The following is a 19,192-nucleotide window of genomic DNA, read 5'->3' as shown; positions in this document are numbered from 1 at the left end:
CGCGACGGATGACAAACAAGACAAACTGAAATAATTTGAATTTTATTTGGTGCGGCCCTCCAGTATTGCCAGCACCTTATAATTTTGCGTTCCTACTCAAAATAATTAAATAAATTTCATGTTGGTTGTTTTACAGCAGTGATAATTTTTGTAGTCTAGATTATTTATAAGATAGATAGGCAGTATATTAAAATTCAATATTAAAATAATGTAGCACATTATTTTATCATTTATATAAATGTAATAAATGAGGTACATGTTGATACTTTGTGGAAAGGAATGCATACTTAACTTTGTTTTATGATAGCACGCTAACCGGTTTAGACGGAGCGTAAAAAATAATGGTTTAATTTGCCTACTTTGCGATCTGTTTAAATTTTAAATAATAATATCGAATTGAAAAATTAGCTGCAGACAAACGAATGAACGAAACCAAAACATCTTCGGTTACTTGACTGCATACATTGATTTCTAAATACAAATAATGTAAGGATTTAAAAATAATTAATTTATTACAGGATACACATTTGATGATTCACATGATGCAAAAAATATATACCTGAACGAGAATATTGTTAACAAAAATTAAAACTATTATAAAAACAAAGTTTGTCTTTCCGCGTGTACAAGTAAGTACATAACATTTTGATTTATTTATGACAAACCATTTCGATATTTTTTTCTTATTTAGCACATTTTGGTTTCCAATAAGATTACGAAACGCTATGAACAAAAGTATCGTAATAAACCACTTCTCTCTGATGGAATCAAATTAAAATGAATATGTTTCGGAAAAAAGAGCCCAAGTTGACTTCTGTCCTTGCGTGAAATGAAATACGAATCACCAAACATTAAAATGAGACTCTTGCATGAATTTTCACCTGTCTTCAAAAAACAGGTGAATATAATGATAGTACCTACCTAACGGAAATATTGCTTAAGTAAACAAAAACTTATGTTTTTTAAAACAAACTAACCAAATACTAATCTTCACTTATTTTTATTTTTTATATTAACTCCACACAGGAGGCCCTGAAGAAAATAATTTCCCTCAGGGCCTATGTCATCTTTGGGGATGCTGTGTGGAGGGTCTTTTTGTGGAGAGGAAGGAGTGAACATGGGTCTTGAAGAGTCCCATGTTGTAGGAGGGAGGAAACACAGAGGCCGGCAGTTCATTCCACAGCCGAGCCGTTGAACTCAAGAACGAATCGTAGAAGCGACCCGTTCTCATGTGACAAATGTCAACCGTGTACAAATTTTTAGCGCGCGTTTGGCGTGTATCCCGACTACGCACCGGTGCCGAAGGGATCAATGACGCTAGTTACTCAGAGCATCTTCCATTGTAATACCGATAGAACAAGGATAGCATACCTACCTGACGCCTGTGCTCTAAAGATTGCAGTCCGTTTGTTAAGATTGGGGAATCTATCAAACGGACCGCCCGTTTTTGCAACGAGTCAAGGGTTTTTTTCAGGTATTTAGGGGCTCCGGACCAGAGATGGCTGCCAAATTCGACAGTAGGGCGCACTTGCGATTTGTACAGGGTTAGCAGTTGTGTACTATTAAAGTATCTGCGGGCCCTGTACAGTACGCCCAGCTTAGCCCTGTTCCTAAAATTTTCAACCCAATGGTGTTTGTTAAATCTAATTTAACTCTATTTCGGTTACGTAATTTTACAGGGAAGACTTAATGAACACTATTCTTAATAATATCAATAAATAACACATTTGTAAAATTTCACAAATGCTAGAAATGCTTCGTACGAATACCTCAAACAAGAAAAAATATATCCGAAACTGTCAAGACATATGAACTTTTTAAACGTTTATTGACAAAAATGGAACTTTAATACATTTTTACCATTTACCGGGCGAAAATAGTTGTCTTTTATGAATATTAATAAAATAAAATAAAAGCGATATTACAAACTATTTTTATTTCGTATTAAGCGTGTTCTTACTGTACAGCTACTCTGAAACATGAAATAATTTATTTATTTTTGTTTTTTAAAAGAAAGACAAACATTCCCGGGTTACGAATAACCTGACAATATTTGAAAATCTCCTACTACCACCACAGTAAGCTGAAAATGTTGCTTGTGTTGTGATGGAGGACTTAGCCAGTCGAGGAATACACTACGCCCATAGACATATGAATATTAGTAGACCTGCCCTAAGTGATTAAAAGCGTATTATCCCCACTCCCCATACCGGTTCCATTGAGCCGGCTGGGCTCGCATATGGCCTCAAGTGAAATTTGAAAACGTGACGTCATCATTCTTGTGCGAACTATGGTCGAGGCATCATCGGTTCATTTTACGAAATAACACGGCAAAATGTTGACTTGTGATATGAAAACTTGTAAAAATAGATGTGAAAAAGAGAATAAACCACAGACATAGGAATTAATAGACGAGAAGATAAAGGCGAGGGGTAAAATCAACTGTTGAAGAACGAAGGGAGTGAAGATGACTGTGATTCGTCAATAAATCAATCTGACAGTAAATAGGCATCTCGCATTATAATATCACCATTTACTTCTTAAAAGTAAAATCTGCTTTGAATGAATAGACATTTTTACATGGGAGCGCAAATTACTCGCCACGTTATGAACAAATTTGCGAAGTCCAAATTCGGCAAAGTAAGGCAGCTTCTATATTCAGAGTCATAGTTAGTTCAGAGTATTTAGTTAAGACACTTTTATAAATGTTCATAATTTACTTCCCAGCAACCAACCAGCTTTGTGTTTCGCGTCCAGACGTTTCTCGATGTGATAGTAACAACTGATTCATATTATGCGATGTGAATATGCTTAAAATAAAATAAAATAATGCTTATATATGGAATGTAATACGACAATTGGGTTTATTCTCTTTTTTCGCATCTATTTTTACCAGTTTTCATAGTACAAGTAAACATTTTGCCGTGTTATTTCGTAAAATGAACCGATGATGCCTCGACCATAGTCACGTTTTCAAATATCACTTGAGGCCGTACGCGAGCCCAGCCGGCTCAATGGAACCGGTATGGGGAGTGGGGATAATACGCTTTTAATCACTTAGGGCAGGTCTACTAATATTCATATGTCTATGGAATAAACCCAATTGTCGTATTACATTCCATAAGTAAGCATTATTTTACTTTATTTTAAGCTTATTCACACCGTATTATATGGATCAGTTTTAGAAACATATACTATCACATCACAATGTAGCGATTCTCAAGTGTGCTCATCGTTGTTTACTGGGGTAAGTAAATTATGAAACATTTGTAAAAGTGTCTTAACTAAATACTCTGAAACTAACTACGACTCTGAAAATAGAAGCTGCCTTACTTTGCCGAATTTGGACTTCGCAAATTAGTTCATAACGTGGCGAGTAATTTGCGCCCCCATGTAAAAATGTCTATTCATTCAAAAGCAGATTTTACTTTTAAGAAGTAAATGGTGATATTATAATGCGAGATGCCTATTTACTGTCAGATTGATTTATTGACGAATCACAGTCAGCCTTACCCCCTTCGTTCTTCAACAGTTGATTTTACCCCTCGCCATTATCTTCTCGTCTATTAATTCCTATGTCTGTGACTACGCCTGAGTGGGACCCAAGCGCGATGTCAACTCGGCCACCGACCGGTCAAACTATGAACAACACTTCAAAGTTTAATTTAGAAATGCTTCCATTTCAAAGTTACTTCATGTTATATTATAAGATAGGTTTCGAGATTAAAAATACAAAATACCCATGGCTTATTTATTATTTAAATAATCCAAACTATGAACCTAATAACATATTTTGTGAATGTTTTTCCATTTCCCCCGATGTAAATAGTTGTTTCTTGTTATATAATAGTTAAGTTGAAACGAAGTAAACATTTATTGATTCACTATAGGATTAGTAAGATTTCGATATTAAAAATACAAAATACCCATAGCTTTTTAAAACCTTCCTGAACCGAAATAAGCATGCATGATACTCACTGAGGCATTCAAAATGACATCGTGAGTGGTTTATTCACGATGACATCCAAAGTGATGGCTTGAGACAGTCTCGTATTTCAGCGTCGTTTTGCATAATGAAATAGTGTTGTGTTACTCATACAAGATGCATGACTTATATAAATGTCGCATAGAAAAACGTTAAATATCCCACCACCTCACAAAATATTCATTAAGTCCAGTGAAATTAGCGATTCGCGATCGTAATTATTCCGGTAGTCCCAATTTTTTTATATGTTTTATAAACTGATCTCCTGATGTAAAATTTGAGTTTCCGACCTTGGCGCACCTGTGCTCGCTCCGCCATTTTGAAAAAAACCGGCAAAAATCGCGCCAGAATCTAGTTTTTTCCCAAATATCTCATTTCCAATGCAGATTTTGGTTAAAACAGCCAAACATGTATAGTAGAACATAAAATTTCCTACAACTTTTGTTCAACCAATTTTCTTCTACCTCTAATAGGTACCGAGGTAGAAAGTCGTAAAGGTGCGTATATTTTTGAAAAAACAAGTTTTTTGCGCGACTAGGTTTGGTTTTTTGTAAATACCTCGTTTTCAGTAAAATTTTGTGAAAAATTTATTGATACTAATTTTGTAGAAAATAAAATTTCAAAAAAGATGTGAGTGGTTTATTTATGGTTCAAGAGTTGGGCCGCGCACGAAGACATCAAAGTCCATCATAATATTATTGTTCAACATAGTTACTACAGTTACAGTTATTGCAATATTTACCTATCATCATTCTATCATTTCATATATAATTTTATTTGCAAAACATTCACTTCGATCTGTGACATTGGTCATATGATCTTATTTTCGCTATATTTGGTGACAATTTTGTGGTGGACAAACCAAAACTGTCTACTATTGATTAATGCATTGTATACCAAGAGTTGATAATTTTCTTTGGTAAAACAACGAAAGGAAATAGGTAGATTACCATTATTAATAGCCTCAACCTATGATTCGATTTGCAAGACAAGCATGCTGGGATTTCCGAATAGGATGGCGAGTAGTCAGTAGGCAAATCCGCCAGCCGAATTATTATTACTCCCTTCGGGCCGTCGCAATAATAATAATTCGGTTGATGGTTCAACATGCTGTCCTGCAAATCGGTTCGTGCATAAATAAACCAATCACGGTTCGTTATTGTTTTAGCAACTACTTCGAAATCGATAGGAATATATTTATTATGTATTTATTAAACTGGCAACTTTTTCTATTTTCGGTGACTGTCAAAATTGTGCGAACATTCCTAAATACATTTTAATTTTTATGAAGTACAAGTAAATAAATATGGTTGTTGCGAATATGGATGGCCCCATGAGAAACCAAGTTCTAAAGTTGATAGACGAGAAAAAGAAGATTGAAGGTGAAATAACCGAACTCGGATATGTGCTGCAAAAGGTATGTTTACATTATTTATATGGTTTATTATGATTTGGAATGTGCATGCACGTTTTTGATTTGTATTATTTTGATTACAGAATAAAGTTGGAATGGAAGACAGTTTGGTAGATGGCAATGGTTTTCCTCGCAATGATATAGACGTGTATCAAGTTCGCCATGCGAGACACAGGATCATTTGTAAGTTGATGACCGTGGATTATTATTGTTTACAGCAATGCTTCTGCCACTGAGAACTCAGTTGAAACCTCTCTGTCACATGCGTCGTTTTGTTGTTTATGAGAAGGAGAGAGAGAGGCTTCAAAGGATCTATCAGCGGTCTGCTTCAATAAAATAACAATACATCGTTTACATTGTTTTGGTAACAAATATTTAAACGATATGCATGTATTTGACAACAATCTTCCTAGTTTATAAATTAATGTTAATTTTATTTATTATCGTTTATTTGGGGGATATTGGCAGATTATCTATTTTAAAATACATCTATTTGAATTTCACTTTGGTTTTCGGTAACGAATGAATGCAAATCTTGGAAGCGGAAATTTACCAACTTCCCGACAGCCGAGCTGAAACTCGGCGGATAGACTCGTTGTCGGTGACAATGAATTCTAACAATTTCTGGTGGCACATTTGCAGACACACGTGCTTCTATGAAATTGGCTGCTAGCCGGCCCAAGAGATTTTTCTATGTTATCTATATTTTGTTAACTCTTTATTTTTATTGTAATTTAAAAAACAGATGAACTGCATTGTATGGGAAAGCCCTTTAGGCGTATAAATTAAGTTAAATAAAACAATAGTTGCTTCCAAGAGCTGGCAAAGCTGCAATTTGCTGCAGGTTATGTTCTAAAATCTGGAACATTCCAGAGAGAACATCTGAACATTTCCCAGCTTCTATGGAATGCTGACTAAACTAAATTAAACTATGTACTCATGTAAGTTAGGTATAAAACAATTTAGGGTGAATTGCCTAATACAAAAAAAAAAAAAACAATAATATTTAGATGTTTTTGTCAATGTGTATTTTTAAGTTAAGAAAGTGAAATATGTATATTTCTTTTAACCCCTCAAGCTAATTCCTTGGCTTTTGGAAACAGTTCAAATGGTCTCATAGAAATCGTTGTCTCCCTTACAGTCCATGGTACTATTACATAATATGTCTAAGACTGCTCACATTTTTAACAGTAGTCTTGAAGGATTCAAGGGGCATGTAAATTCCATTTATTACCCATTATAAATATGTATTTGATGTTTCTTTGTTTTTTAAACACATCGGCAGGGGAAAGGTAGTTCTACCCGTTCGGTCGATTGATGCTTAACACCGAAAAGGGCCTCATTTCAATGGCAGAAAAGACGGAATTATTCAATGTTTTTAAATGAATATTATATACCAATCTCTTTGTAAAGGTCCCAACTATATGTACATAATTATCGAATCGTAATGCAAGTACTTTTTTTATATTTATCTTTGTGCCTTTCGTTTATATCAGAATTTCAACAAAAGGATAGTAGAAAACCCCAAGGCAAGAAGTTGTTAACTTACATTGAAAGCATTCTGAGATATTTAGACTTTTGCGTTTTGCCTTATAATTTTTTATTTGAATGTCATATACAATGTACTGATCCTTCATGGTGTAGTAAACAAACCAAATTTACATTACATCTAGTAATATTAAGTAGTTTTGCAGTCTAAAAGTTAAAATAAACATGTTTTCTACAAAAAAATGTAGTTAACATGTTCATGCCATCTTCAGGGATAGGTGAGGAAGATACAGAATTGAAAGGCAAGAACATGTTAAATTCTTGTTGTTTTATTTAATCAAACAAATTAAACTTTTTTTTTGATATAAAGTAACTAAATAATTATTATTATTGAAAAGAAAAGGTAGCAGAGCATGTGTCAATTTTTTTTTGAGACTTTTAAAAAATCCACGAAAAACCTCATCCAGGTATGGTAACAATTTTTGGATATCATTCCATTTGGCCGCATCGATTTCTTTGTTATCTCTCACTTTTGATGACAGCATTGGCTGGGAAGATAAGGTTTCACACCTTTTTTTTAAAGATCCACTTCTTTCCAAGGCTCTTCTTCGGAGAGTGATTCGCGATATTTATAAATCCCAAATTCCTCCACTCTTATCCAGCGAATTCCTTTTTGAAAGTTAACCTTTTTTCCGATAGTGTTTTTTGTATTGTGTATAAACTTCAATTTCTGCCCTAATTCTTTAATATTAACAAACTTATCAGCCATCATTGTCACGATGGGTATATTTTTTGTGTTAGCCGACATCATTAAATTTACATATTGGTCCACTGATTGAATGGACTGGCATCTATTAATTTTTTTTTCTACCAATGCAAAATCTCTATCAGAGTCCATATATGAGTGACCAACCTCAGGAAATTTATGGTCAATTATTTTGAATTTTTTTGCTAGAATTAAATATTGCCAGAACATAATCAAATATATATTTTTTTTTTTTGACCGGCATAAGAGTCACTCCAAGCGATAAGGTGAGACTTGTTGCTCTGAAGTTGCATGGTGTTGACAAAGGCCATTAAACAACTGGCAATTTCCTCGCTCCCTCTGCCCCCTTCGTTTTCACTCCAAACATGTAAATATGCCCTATTTAACTCCTTTGTCACACAATGTACTCCCAAATTATAGTTTTCTTAAATAGAAAGCCACGTTTGTGGATATCTTTGGGAGAGGTAGCGTCTTTTCCAAATCAAATGTGATGAAACAAGTTTCATCACATTCAGATGCCTTTTTCTTATCATGTTTTTGCATTTCAAATGCAGCTTTATACATATTTACATGAATTTGGTCAGATTTTTTGCTATCGCAAGTCCCACAAGTGTCTGTCTTAGGCACACCAAACGACAAGTTGAAATCCTCTGTAAAGATAGTGTAACGATTCAACGAAACAGGGGCATACTCTTTTTCTCCACAAAACATATTATAGAGCTCATACAGTTTTGGGATTGACAAATCGGATGCGAGGAACAATTTACTCAATACTTTAAATCAAACCCACCAGTTTGATTTAAAGTATTGAGTATCTCATCTTGTTGTACGTATTTCAAAATTATATCTCCTGTACCAGTGGTAGTAGCGATATACTCTAGACCAGTGTTCCGCAAACTTTTTATGTTCACGGTACACCTAACTAATCAAGAAATTTTAACGGTACACCAAAGAAGAAAAAAACAAGGTAAATTTTGGATAGGATTGGCTAGGCTTATTACGAATAACGGCGAACTTTGAGGTTAAACTACGAAAGCTGTATGTCATCATAATTTAAAAAAACATCCCAGGTTTTGAATGGTTTGTTTGGCAAAGCAGGGTTTGTCTAGCCGGGTTTGTGTAATTATGATTGATATTTATCACATAACAGTCACAAAATGACCGCGAACTGTCACCGAATCGGTTCAAGAAGTGAATTTTAATTTTACGCAATTGATAATCAAAATGCATCTTTTTCCGCCGCCACCAAGCCAAAAAGTTTCCTTTTATAGTAATTACGTCATTTCTAAAGTTTTTTTTTCTAAAAATTATTCGTAAGCGTGGCCCCTCCGAACCAAAATTTACCAAAAACAATATTTTATTAATATTTATTATTAAAATCAATATAACATGAAAAGATGTTTAATGCGAAATGTGAGCCTGTTTAACTGAACACAGACGATCAAAATTTGGAACAATCGCTGATAACGCTGCTCGCATCTCTTCGTCGATCGTCCTCAGGCGTTCTCTTTTTTTTTACTTTATCGTTGTGAGAGTTGAAAACTCCAATTCGCATAAATAGGTCGTGGCAAATGGTAATAGAATTGCAATAGCTCGCTTTGACAGCAGTGGATACTCATTTTTTACGTGGAGCCAAAAATGTGCTAACTCTGTTTCAGAAAATTTTAATTTTAGTGTCCGATCAGTTTTAAGCTCCATGAATTCTTCCTGCTCGTTTATTGGTAAATGTCCGAGGGAAATGCTTTCCGAAAATGAATATCTTACCCAGTCCATAGGTTGCAGGTCACACTTAGGAAAATATGAGTTCATTTTTTCTGCTAACAGCTCCAAGTGTTTCACTATCAAAGCCTGTACTTTTTTTTCTGAATCGGCAGCCATGACATTTGGAAACATTTCGTTACTACCATTGGTAGCGTAGCTGATCCATAGCACCAACTTAGCGCGAAAGCTTTCAATCTTGTCCGAAGACGTTAAAATGTTACAATTTCTTCCTTGCATTTTTTTGTTCAGCTCATTTAATTGAGCGAATATGTCCGCCAGATATGCAAGTTTTGCTACCCATTCTTCTTTTTTTAAATAGAGAAGCAAAGTCTGAACCCTGCGTTTCTAGAAATTTCTGGGTCTCATTTTTCAGCTCGTAAATCCGAGAAAGCACTTTTCCGCGAGAAAGCCATCGTACTTCTGTATGAAACAGAAGTGACTGATGATCTGCTCCCATTTCCTGACACAATGCATTAAACAGACGAGAGTTCAGTGGTCGCGACTTGATTTAATTGACAATTTTGACGACTTCTTGTAAGACAGACAACAATTCATCAGGCAGAGACTTCGTCATCAGTGCCTCTCTGTGTAAAAAGCAATGTAAATTTTTAATATTAGGAGTTTTTTCAGAAGCCCTGGTTATAAATCCCCTAATTTTTCCTGTCATAGCTGCTGCTCCGTCTGTGCAAATGCTTAAGCAATTGCGCCATTCAAAATTATGTTCACTGAAGTACTGGTTTGTTACTCTGAATATTTCTTCTCCGGTGGTATAACCAGGTAGTGGCAGACAAACTAAAAACTCCTCTTTTATTTCATATCCATCCGTGTACCTCACATTTGTGATGAGATGCGCGTGACCACTAATATCAGTAGACTCGTCGACTTGTAGCGCGAAAACTCCACTTAACCTTAATTTTTCAATTAACGTTGATTGAATGTCGGTGGATATTTCATTAATGCGACGTGAGATAGTATCTGCTGACGCAGGTATTTTTTCGATTTCCTTAACGGCTTCTTGGCTAATCATAATTTTGACAATTTCTTTGCAGACAGGTAAAATTAAAGTTTCAGCGAGAGAATGAGGTTTCTTCGATTTAACCAGCATATTAGCGATCACGTAGCTTGCTTTTTGCGCTTTGCTTGATGTATTGAAAGACGAACTCATGAGAGTTGCCTGTTTCTTAGACTGGTCTTTCATACGTTGAAAGAAGGCTTTATCTTTGTGAGCCACCGATGGGTGTTTAGTTGTTAAATGTCGTGAAAGTTTACTGGGCACCATCGAATTATTAGCCAAAGTTTCTCCACAAACAAGACATTTTGGGATTGGGCACGATTCGTCACCGCAATATATAAAACCATAACGCACATAGCTCTCATCGTATTTCCGATCAAAAAGCTTAGGTTTTTTCTTTGTTGACTCTGCTTCTTCTTGGGTATCATTAGTTTCACTTGACAAACTTGCGGTACGTTTAACGAATTTATCCATTATATACACGTAATATGGGATATTTTTTTGCAATTAAAAAAGTCAATTAAGTTCGCAACGACACAACCAAACACTAGCATTAACGAATGACTACTAAACAAGCGGGCGCAACGTCGCCGTCGTAATTCGTAATGTTATGTTGTCACGCGCATGCACCCGGATAGCTCGTGCGCAATCACGTGATAATGTAGCAATAGCACCCCACTTATGTAGTGTAGCACACGTGATAATGTAGCGTAGCGGCGTAGCACACGGCCACTTCGCAGCGATCGAGTCCCACCCACGCCACCTCCGGCCGCCGCGTCGCACAGAAAAGTAAAGACCGATTTACAGAGCACTTTGTGAGAAGTGACGCGGGACTCGCGGCACACTTCCAAATGGCCACGGCACACCAGTGTGCCGCGGAGCACACTTTGCGGAACACTGCTCTAGACTACTCTGATTATCTTCTGAAAATACAAAGTACAATAAAATAATCATTTTTAGTTCAATGTTCAAAAGAATTTAGTGTCACAATAAAGTATTTTTAAGTTTACCTACCATTAACATGACATCATGTTGAGATATTCCTAATAATATTCCAAACTCAACACCAGTCAAAGAGTCTTGAACACTTTCTGTAACGAAATATTCTTCTTTCGTATGGTGGGGGGTCAGAGGGGGAAATCTAGATCTGCGAGCCATTTTAGGGCCTCAGGCGTCGCCATGTGGACCTTATCAATCCCGCCGGGGAATGAATGGAGTGGGCATTCGTTGACCACATGTTCGGTAGTCTGCACCGCACCACATCACACATCGCCGACTCTTTAAGGCCCCATCTGTGCATCATGTGGGCACAGCGGCTATGGGAGCACCTTAACCTATTGATGGCGGACCAGGTTTTGCGAGGCAGTGAGAACCCAGGCTGTCTCTCGGTGGGGTCCTGTATGAGATGGGCATTTCCCACGTTGGCCGTTTGCCACTCAAGTTTTCACCTATCTTCTGGGGTGAGAGGTAGTCGGAGGAGCCTCTCTCTTTCCGCCCAGAAGGGCTTTCGGGACTTCAAGCGGCATGCCGGGTGGGAGACGACATCTTCGTGTAGAGGTATTGCGCTTTTTTGCAGCGCCTTCTTGTATTCCCTCAGTGTTGCAATTTCTCGCCTGATGTTTGGTGGGGTTATTAGATTAGAGTAGATTTTAAAGTCCCGCTGATGGTTCGCATTGTGGCATTAAGCTGAACGTCTACCATGGAAGTGTGGGCGCTTCTAGCCCATACTGGAGCACAGTATTCAGCCGTTGAGAAAACCAGGGCAATGGATGCTGTTCTGAGCGTGTTGGCGTCGCATCCCCAGCTAGTTCCAGCTAGCTTATTAACTAAGTTAAGCCTTGTCCTGGTTTTTTTACCCACTGTTTCCATGTGTTGCCGGTAGTTCAAGCTCCTGTCCAAAGTAACTCCGAGATAGCGGGGGTGGGGGTCATGGTAAATAGTAACGAAATATTGTAAAGCATTAATGAAGGAATTCAAAACATAAGAAAACATAAAAGAATATTCAGAGTCACAGAGTAAAACATTTTTTTTGCATTTACCATCCATTAAAATTACATTATTTTGAGGTATTTCTAAATGCTTCTCAGGTTGTACTAAATTAGTGGACTCTTGAACACTTCCTGAAACAAATTAATAAGCATTACAATAAAAAATTGTTGACTTTTAGACAGAAAAACACCAAAACAAAAATGATTCACCCATTTTCAAACTACTTTAAGGATAAATTAAGATGAACGATAATATTTTATACAGCTTACCTGATTCCCTGATCAATTTTTGACACATCTTCACCATTTTTTCACATCTGGAACTCATTTTCGATGATTTTTAAATAAAAAACACGCACTGCAAAACTTTTTAAAACCACCAAGGTAAACGTCAAAGTGAGTGAATAACATGTTAACCATAGAAATCTAATCCAATGTAGATGGGAAGAAGTTGTTAATTACAGAATTACGGAGTTAACAAGTTCTTGCCCTGATTTTATCAACTTAATGTCACAGAAACACGTAGTTAACATTTTTTTTATTTTTATTTTTATTTTTTTATTTTTTTTTTTTTTTTTTTTTTTTTTTTTTATTTTTTTTTTTTTTTTTTTTTTTTTTTTTTTTTTTTTTTTTATATATTCAATAATATTGTTATTGGGTTTATAAAAACAGTTTATTTTTAAACAAGTTCTGCTGTGTAATTATTATTACGCGTGACAGCTGTTTCGCCCTCTGAAGGCATTATCAAACTGTGGGTAGCCCACTTACAGACAATACATTTATATTATTTCTAGGTAGGTATTTTAATTTCATTTACTGATTTCTTAATTGATTTCTAAGTAAAATATTAATAGTAATAATAATTACACAGCAGAACTTGTTTAAAAATAAACTGTTTTTATAAACCCAATAACAATATTATTGAATATATAAAAAATAAAAAAATAAAATGGAGTTCTACAAATTAAACTTAATAACAATAAATACGTAGTTAACATGTTCATCACATTGATTTAAGCATGTTCTTGCCGTTTTTAAGCTCTGGCATGGTGTTCATTGGAAAGAGCGTATGCGAATTAGTTTAGAGAGCATTCTAACTCATTTTTTACGACAATGTAAGTTAACAACTTCTTGCCTTGGGGTCTATATATACTGTATATTATTTTTCATTGTAATAATTCAATTCCTGGAATGAGGGTTTTTATGACCGTGACATCCGATTCGAATCTCTATCTCTGTTCCACCCCACTCAACTCCTATGTGCAAGCGAGCGAAAGATGTCGGGCGTATTTAAAGAAAGCAGGTTTGGGCAAATACCGATAGGCGGACGAAAGGGCGGAAGGTTAATTGAGTTGCATTTCAATAATATTCGATTTTCGTTTAGTACTTTTATAGCTTGGGGATGCTGAGTTACTATATTATATTTTCGAAGATATAGCGATTTAACCTCTGACCTTTATTTTCGCCCGGAGACAACGTAGCGCAAGCTCAAAAAATACCCGCCAGAAATGTGTTAATATTTAGTTTGTTTTATGTGCATTGTAAATGATTGCATTATAAAAAAGGTGAAAGAGAAATAATACCTTTTTGATATTCATATCTATAAATTAACCAGAGAAGAATTAAATGTACACCTTGTCACGTAACGAATTGACACGTTCAAAACTCCCGCGAATTCAAATTAGTACCTATCAGTTGTAACCATTGTTCGCGGTGCGCATGCGTGCACCGTGAGGTTGGTAAACTGCACAACGCCACACACGCGGGCATTCACCAACGGCCGCCCCTCACTCGCAATCTGGCCTCGGCCTTGATAACATGTGAGCGTTACCGCCAACAGAGACGCAAACATAAGCGCGCCTAAATTAACGACTGTTTTCTCGCACAAGTACTTTATAAAACCTATATCAATTCTGTGCCAATTCACGATGAAGAACCGTGCGCGCAATAGCGCGTACAGTACAGCCGATGACCGCTAATTGTGGTTCAACAAGTACGAGATTCATCCTGCAAAACCCATGTAAGCTGATAACTATAATTCCCCTGTATGTGCCTTTTATGTTGAATCATGCTCACCTACAAAGCTTGCCAGCCAGTACCTAAAATACCGATAGAGATTGACCCAACGAAAAGCTAGAAATGTTAGGATGTTTATTACTCTTTTCATGTGTGTATTCTGTTATATAAATGTGCTTTGTGAATATACTTTCATATCCCATTCATTGCGTTGCTTTGACGAATATGGAGTGGTTGTTCGGCCTTCAGTCCCTCGTGTAAAAGCCCAATTGGCTGACCTAATCCCTGATGTCATGGAACTCAATCTCTACCACCTGAGCTAACGCCGATTTGTTCCAAGGCACCCTTTCTACGACGGGCCCCGTGGGGAATTGCGCCCCCTCACACCGGCGTCCCTTACAACCTTTATGAAACCAAAGGTTCTGACCTTAATTTGAAAAAAATGTATGAAATTTTTTATTGATTATTTTTATATGAATCGACAAAAAAGTGAGGTGACGGTAATGTTTGTAATACATCTCTAATAAAACATGTTAGTTTTTTCGTTATCAATAATTTTAGACATAAAATAAGTGAAGTGACCCACTTATATGTTCAGAAATATTCAATTTATTTGGATTTATATTGTAAAGCGAAAATACTCTGACCTTCTGACTGAATATGCCAGAGGGCTTAAAATACTCTGACCATCTGACTGAATATACCAGAGGGGTTAAAATACTCTGACCATCTGACTGAATATACCAGAGGGATTAAAATACTATGACCATCTGACTGAATATACGAGAGGGGTTAAAATACTCTGACCATCTGACTGAATATACCAGAGGTATTAAAATACTCTGACCTTCTGACAGAATATGCCAGAGGGCTTAAAATACTCTGACCATCTGACTGAATATACCAGAGGGGTTAAAATACTCTGACCATCTGACTGAATATACCAGAGGGATTAAAATACTATGACCATCTGACTGAATATACGAGAGGGGTTAAAATACTCTGACCATCTGACTGAATATACCAGAGGTATTAAAATACTCTGACCTTCTGACAGAATATGCCAGAGGGCTTAAAATACTCTGACCATCTGACTGAATATACCAGAGGGGTTAAAATACTCTGACCATCTGACTGAATATACCAGAGGGATTAAAATACTATGACCATCTGACTGAATATACGAGAGGGGTTAAAATACTCTGACCATCTGACTGAATATACCAGAGGTATTAAAATACTCTGACCTTCTGACAGAATATGCCAGAGGGCTTAAAATACTCTGACCATCTGACTGAATATACCAGAGGGATTAAAATACTCTGACCATCTGACTGAATATACCAGAGGGGTTAAAATACTCTGACCATCTGACTGAATATACCAGAGGGGTTAAAATTCTCTGGCCTTTTGACAGAATATGCTAGAGGAGTTGAAATGTTCATTGTAAGTTATTTAGGGTTTGTCAGGATAGCAGAGCTGCAATTTCGATATTTTAGCAATTTTTATAGTATGGGTTTGAAGTGCGTGTATATGTGTGTATTTATCGCCGGCTTACCTTCAGCAATAATATCCATAGATTGTCTGACTCAATAAATTAAAACAATTATTGGAATAATCGAACTTTTATTGTTCATTTAAAGTTACAAGTAATATCAGTAAATTTATCGGAAATGTAGAGAAAAGGAAATAACTGTCAACTGTCAACGAGGCGCGCGAGATCTCGAATCCCTTCAAAATGGTTTAGTTGAATAGCTGACGGCACGAGGTAGAGTTGCCAACTTTCAAAGGTTGCCAGCGTCCAAAAATAATATTGAATTAATGTGCCAGTTCTTGTTCTCTACAGTAGCTTATATCTTTAATTAAATATTATTTTGTCAATCCTGTTACTTGTATTTGGTTGCTAGTGTGGATGACCGTTAAGTATTGGAGTGGAAAGCACAAGGAGAAGGGATAGGTACCGGGAGTTAATAACTATCTTATTTCCAGGTCTTCAAAACGACCACAAGGCTCTCATGAAAGCGATAGAGAAGGGTCTCCACACCTTGCACTCCACGGACCATGGAGCTATGGATACCTCCTCCCCCAGCAGCGGAGTGATCACCGACACGGAGACCGCAGCTGCTGCCTCATCATCGGCTGCGGTGGCCCGGAGCAACGGTAGTCAAGACTGCGACTCGGTGACCCAGTCCATAAACACGCTGAAAGTGTCTGACCCGGCCGTCATCGCTAAGATCAATTTTGTAAGCGGAGGATCCCCCGCAGAAGAAGCGGTAACTAACTAAATAACTAATTAACCATCACGCCTTTTCTCTACAGGGGTAGGCAGAGAGGACGGGCCGCCAAACAACTCAGTTTTGGCAAATACTGCTCACTTCATTCACATTCATGCATACCCTTCTGTTATTCCGACCCTTGATATGGCCCAACTCAAGTGTTTCATTAACTTGATCATGCCTTGTCTTCCTCGGGCATCCCCGACTTCTTCTACCATTCACATTCTCTTTACACTCCTATCTTTGTTCGTCCACTTTAATACCCCAACCATCTTAGGGTCCTTTTCAATCTTACGCATTACGCTTAGGGGCCGTTCAAGTATTACGTAAGCAGATTTATTACAATTATTTACCCCCTCTTCCCCCTTGTCACCAAAAGTAAGCAAAGCTCTTACCCCCCCCCCCCCCCCCCCTCCCATGCTTACGTAAAAATTGGTACATGCAAATGCAAATTGGTATATGCATTTTTCTGTTAATGTATTGTGTTTTTTAAGCAAGTACCTAAACGTATTAATTATTTGTGGGAATCCCCGAATATGTATTCGGTTTTCAAACATAGACAATGTGTGGGTTGCCAATGTGTAAAAAAAAATAACTACTGCTGAGCAGTGCTGACGTAATCACTATCTCGACCCCCCCAACCCCCCATGTCATCAAAAATAAGCAAAGTAAAGACCCCCCTGCCCCCCTATAGTGCTTACATAATACTTGAACGGCCCCTTACGAATAGTAGTTGGGTTTAATGCTCGACTGCCAGACCGTGAAGGCAGTGGGATGAAGTGGAAGGTGGGGACGTAAGTATTTTGATGTCGTCACCAAACACGGCCAAAACTATTTCAAGCAATGTTTCAATTCCGAATAGTGGTCTTACAACAGGGCTATACTGAGAGAATCTTCAACTCTGGAACATGCCACAATTATACTATATATTTTTAAAGTTAATATGTTTTGAAATAAGACAAATTAATCAAATAAAATTTATTCCGCATTCTGGGATTTGAATGCGCGACGTCCGGATTGCTAGTCGAGAGCCTTTCCCTCGACCATGGACGCCGTCAATATAGGCCAATGCTAAGAAATGATTGAAAAAATTATCGTTAACATTACTATCATGTTTAAATAAAACAATTGTTTTTTAATTGCAGGGTTTACGGGTAGACGACGAAATCCTCGAATTCGGCTCGCTCAACGTGTCCAACTACACAGACTTGTCGCAGATGGGTGACATTGTGCGGCACTCCATGAACCAGCGCATCAACCTGAAGGTGCTCCGGGGGAAACACCAGCTACTGGAGGTGCCTCTGACCCCGCGCGTCTGGGCCGGACGGGGCTATCTCGGCTGCAACATTGTGCCCTTTAACCATCCTGACCTGTAAAGGCTGCTCTTCTGAAAGGCTAGCGCGTCTATAGTTTGTCGGTTTCATTAAAAAACAGAACACTAAAGAAAAGTGATGGAGATGAAAAAAACTAACCTAACTTATTATTTTTTATCATTTTCTATTTCGTCACTGTTCTGTTTTGTCCGGTTACTGAAATCTGTCTCCATTCATTTAAAATAAGCCCATAATTTTTAAATTTACATTTTTCAGCATTCGGATAACTTTATCTAGGGTTCTAGGACCCATCTGACATGGCAATATTGTGCGATAATGAACTCTAAAGTAGCACTCTCTAGAGCCCATTATCGCATAAAACTACTGTGCCAAAACCTTGTTATTCCAAGAGGTTGATAAATTAAGTATTAGTCTATTAGAACTGTCAAACGTAATGGCCAATTGCAGGAGGTACCAGCGAAAGTCGATTATTCAATGATAATGTTGATAAAAGCCGTTATTGCCTGTCTCAGAACTTTGTCAATCCAAAGAGTTGATAAACTGAGTAACTTTTAGTCTATTAGAACTGTCAAATGTAATGGCCAATTGCGTGCGTGCTAGCAAAAGTCGACTAATCGAGGATAATGTTGATAAAAACCGCTATCTAGTTCAATGTTAACATATTTAAAGAGGTTGTGATTGACTTCCTGAAGTGGTTTTATGGCGTTGATAGAGAAGCTTGAACTATTTTAAATCTCGCACTGTAATATTATAAAGCCTAATGGTGCTGGGTAGCTGGAATGTAGGGAAAACTGAAATTAAAACATGATGATTTGTACTTATTTGTACACTTACTTGTACAGAATATACTGTATGTATTTCTTACATATGATTAAAAAAAGTCAGTCAAGTTGGGGTAGAATAGATATCGCAGCCAGAGTTGACACAAATGCAGTACGTACTCACGCAGATGTATTGCTTGCACACAGCAGACTTCAGAAAAGAAAATTCCACTGTAAAACATTTCAAATAAATGTATATTTTCAATTTCGAACAATAGTAGTCAAAAGGCTGTTTCTCAGTGACGTTTCGCAAGGACATCACGCAAGTGTAGTATACATATGCACCAATTATACACACACATTTAAAAATTCAAATCCTTAGTAACAGTTA

General features: G+C 36.9%; 1 protein-coding gene across 1 annotated transcript; it reads left to right on the top strand.

Moving 5' to 3' along the window:
• Positions 1-5,106: 5,106 nt before the first annotated feature.
• LOC149410324 (26S proteasome non-ATPase regulatory subunit 9) lies at positions 5,107-19,150 on the top strand. The gene is made up of 4 exons (XM_089649034.1): positions 5,107-5,402; positions 5,483-5,582; positions 16,420-16,703; positions 17,852-19,150. Exons 1-4 carry the CDS (start codon positions 5,292-5,294, stop codon positions 18,080-18,082), a joined length of 726 nt encoding a protein of 241 aa, XP_089505160.1. The 5' UTR covers positions 5,107-5,291; the 3' UTR covers positions 18,083-19,150.
• Positions 19,151-19,192: the final 42 nt, after the last annotated feature.

The sequence above is a fragment of the Hesperophylax consimilis genome, chromosome 28 (genome assembly GCF_061612785.1).
Source record: "Hesperophylax consimilis isolate HC1 chromosome 28, BYU_Hcon_1.0, whole genome shotgun sequence".
NCBI classification, from domain to species: Eukaryota; Metazoa; Arthropoda; class Insecta; order Trichoptera; family Limnephilidae; genus Hesperophylax; species Hesperophylax consimilis.
Note: the sequence above shows the minus strand (reverse complement) of the source record. Positions and strands in the feature narration are given on the sequence as shown.

Coding starts and splice junctions, on each gene's coding strand:
- LOC149410324 (XM_089649034.1), top strand. CDS start 5,292: ATGGTTGTTGCGAATATGGATGGCCCCATGAGAAACCAAGTTCTAAAG. Junction 5,403..5,482: donor TCGGATATGTGCTGCAAAAG/GTATGTTTACAT, acceptor TTTTGATTACAG/AATAAAGTTGGAATGGAAGA. Junction 16,704..17,851: donor GATCCCCCGCAGAAGAAGCG/GTAACTAACTAA, acceptor TTTTAATTGCAG/GGTTTACGGGTAGACGACGA.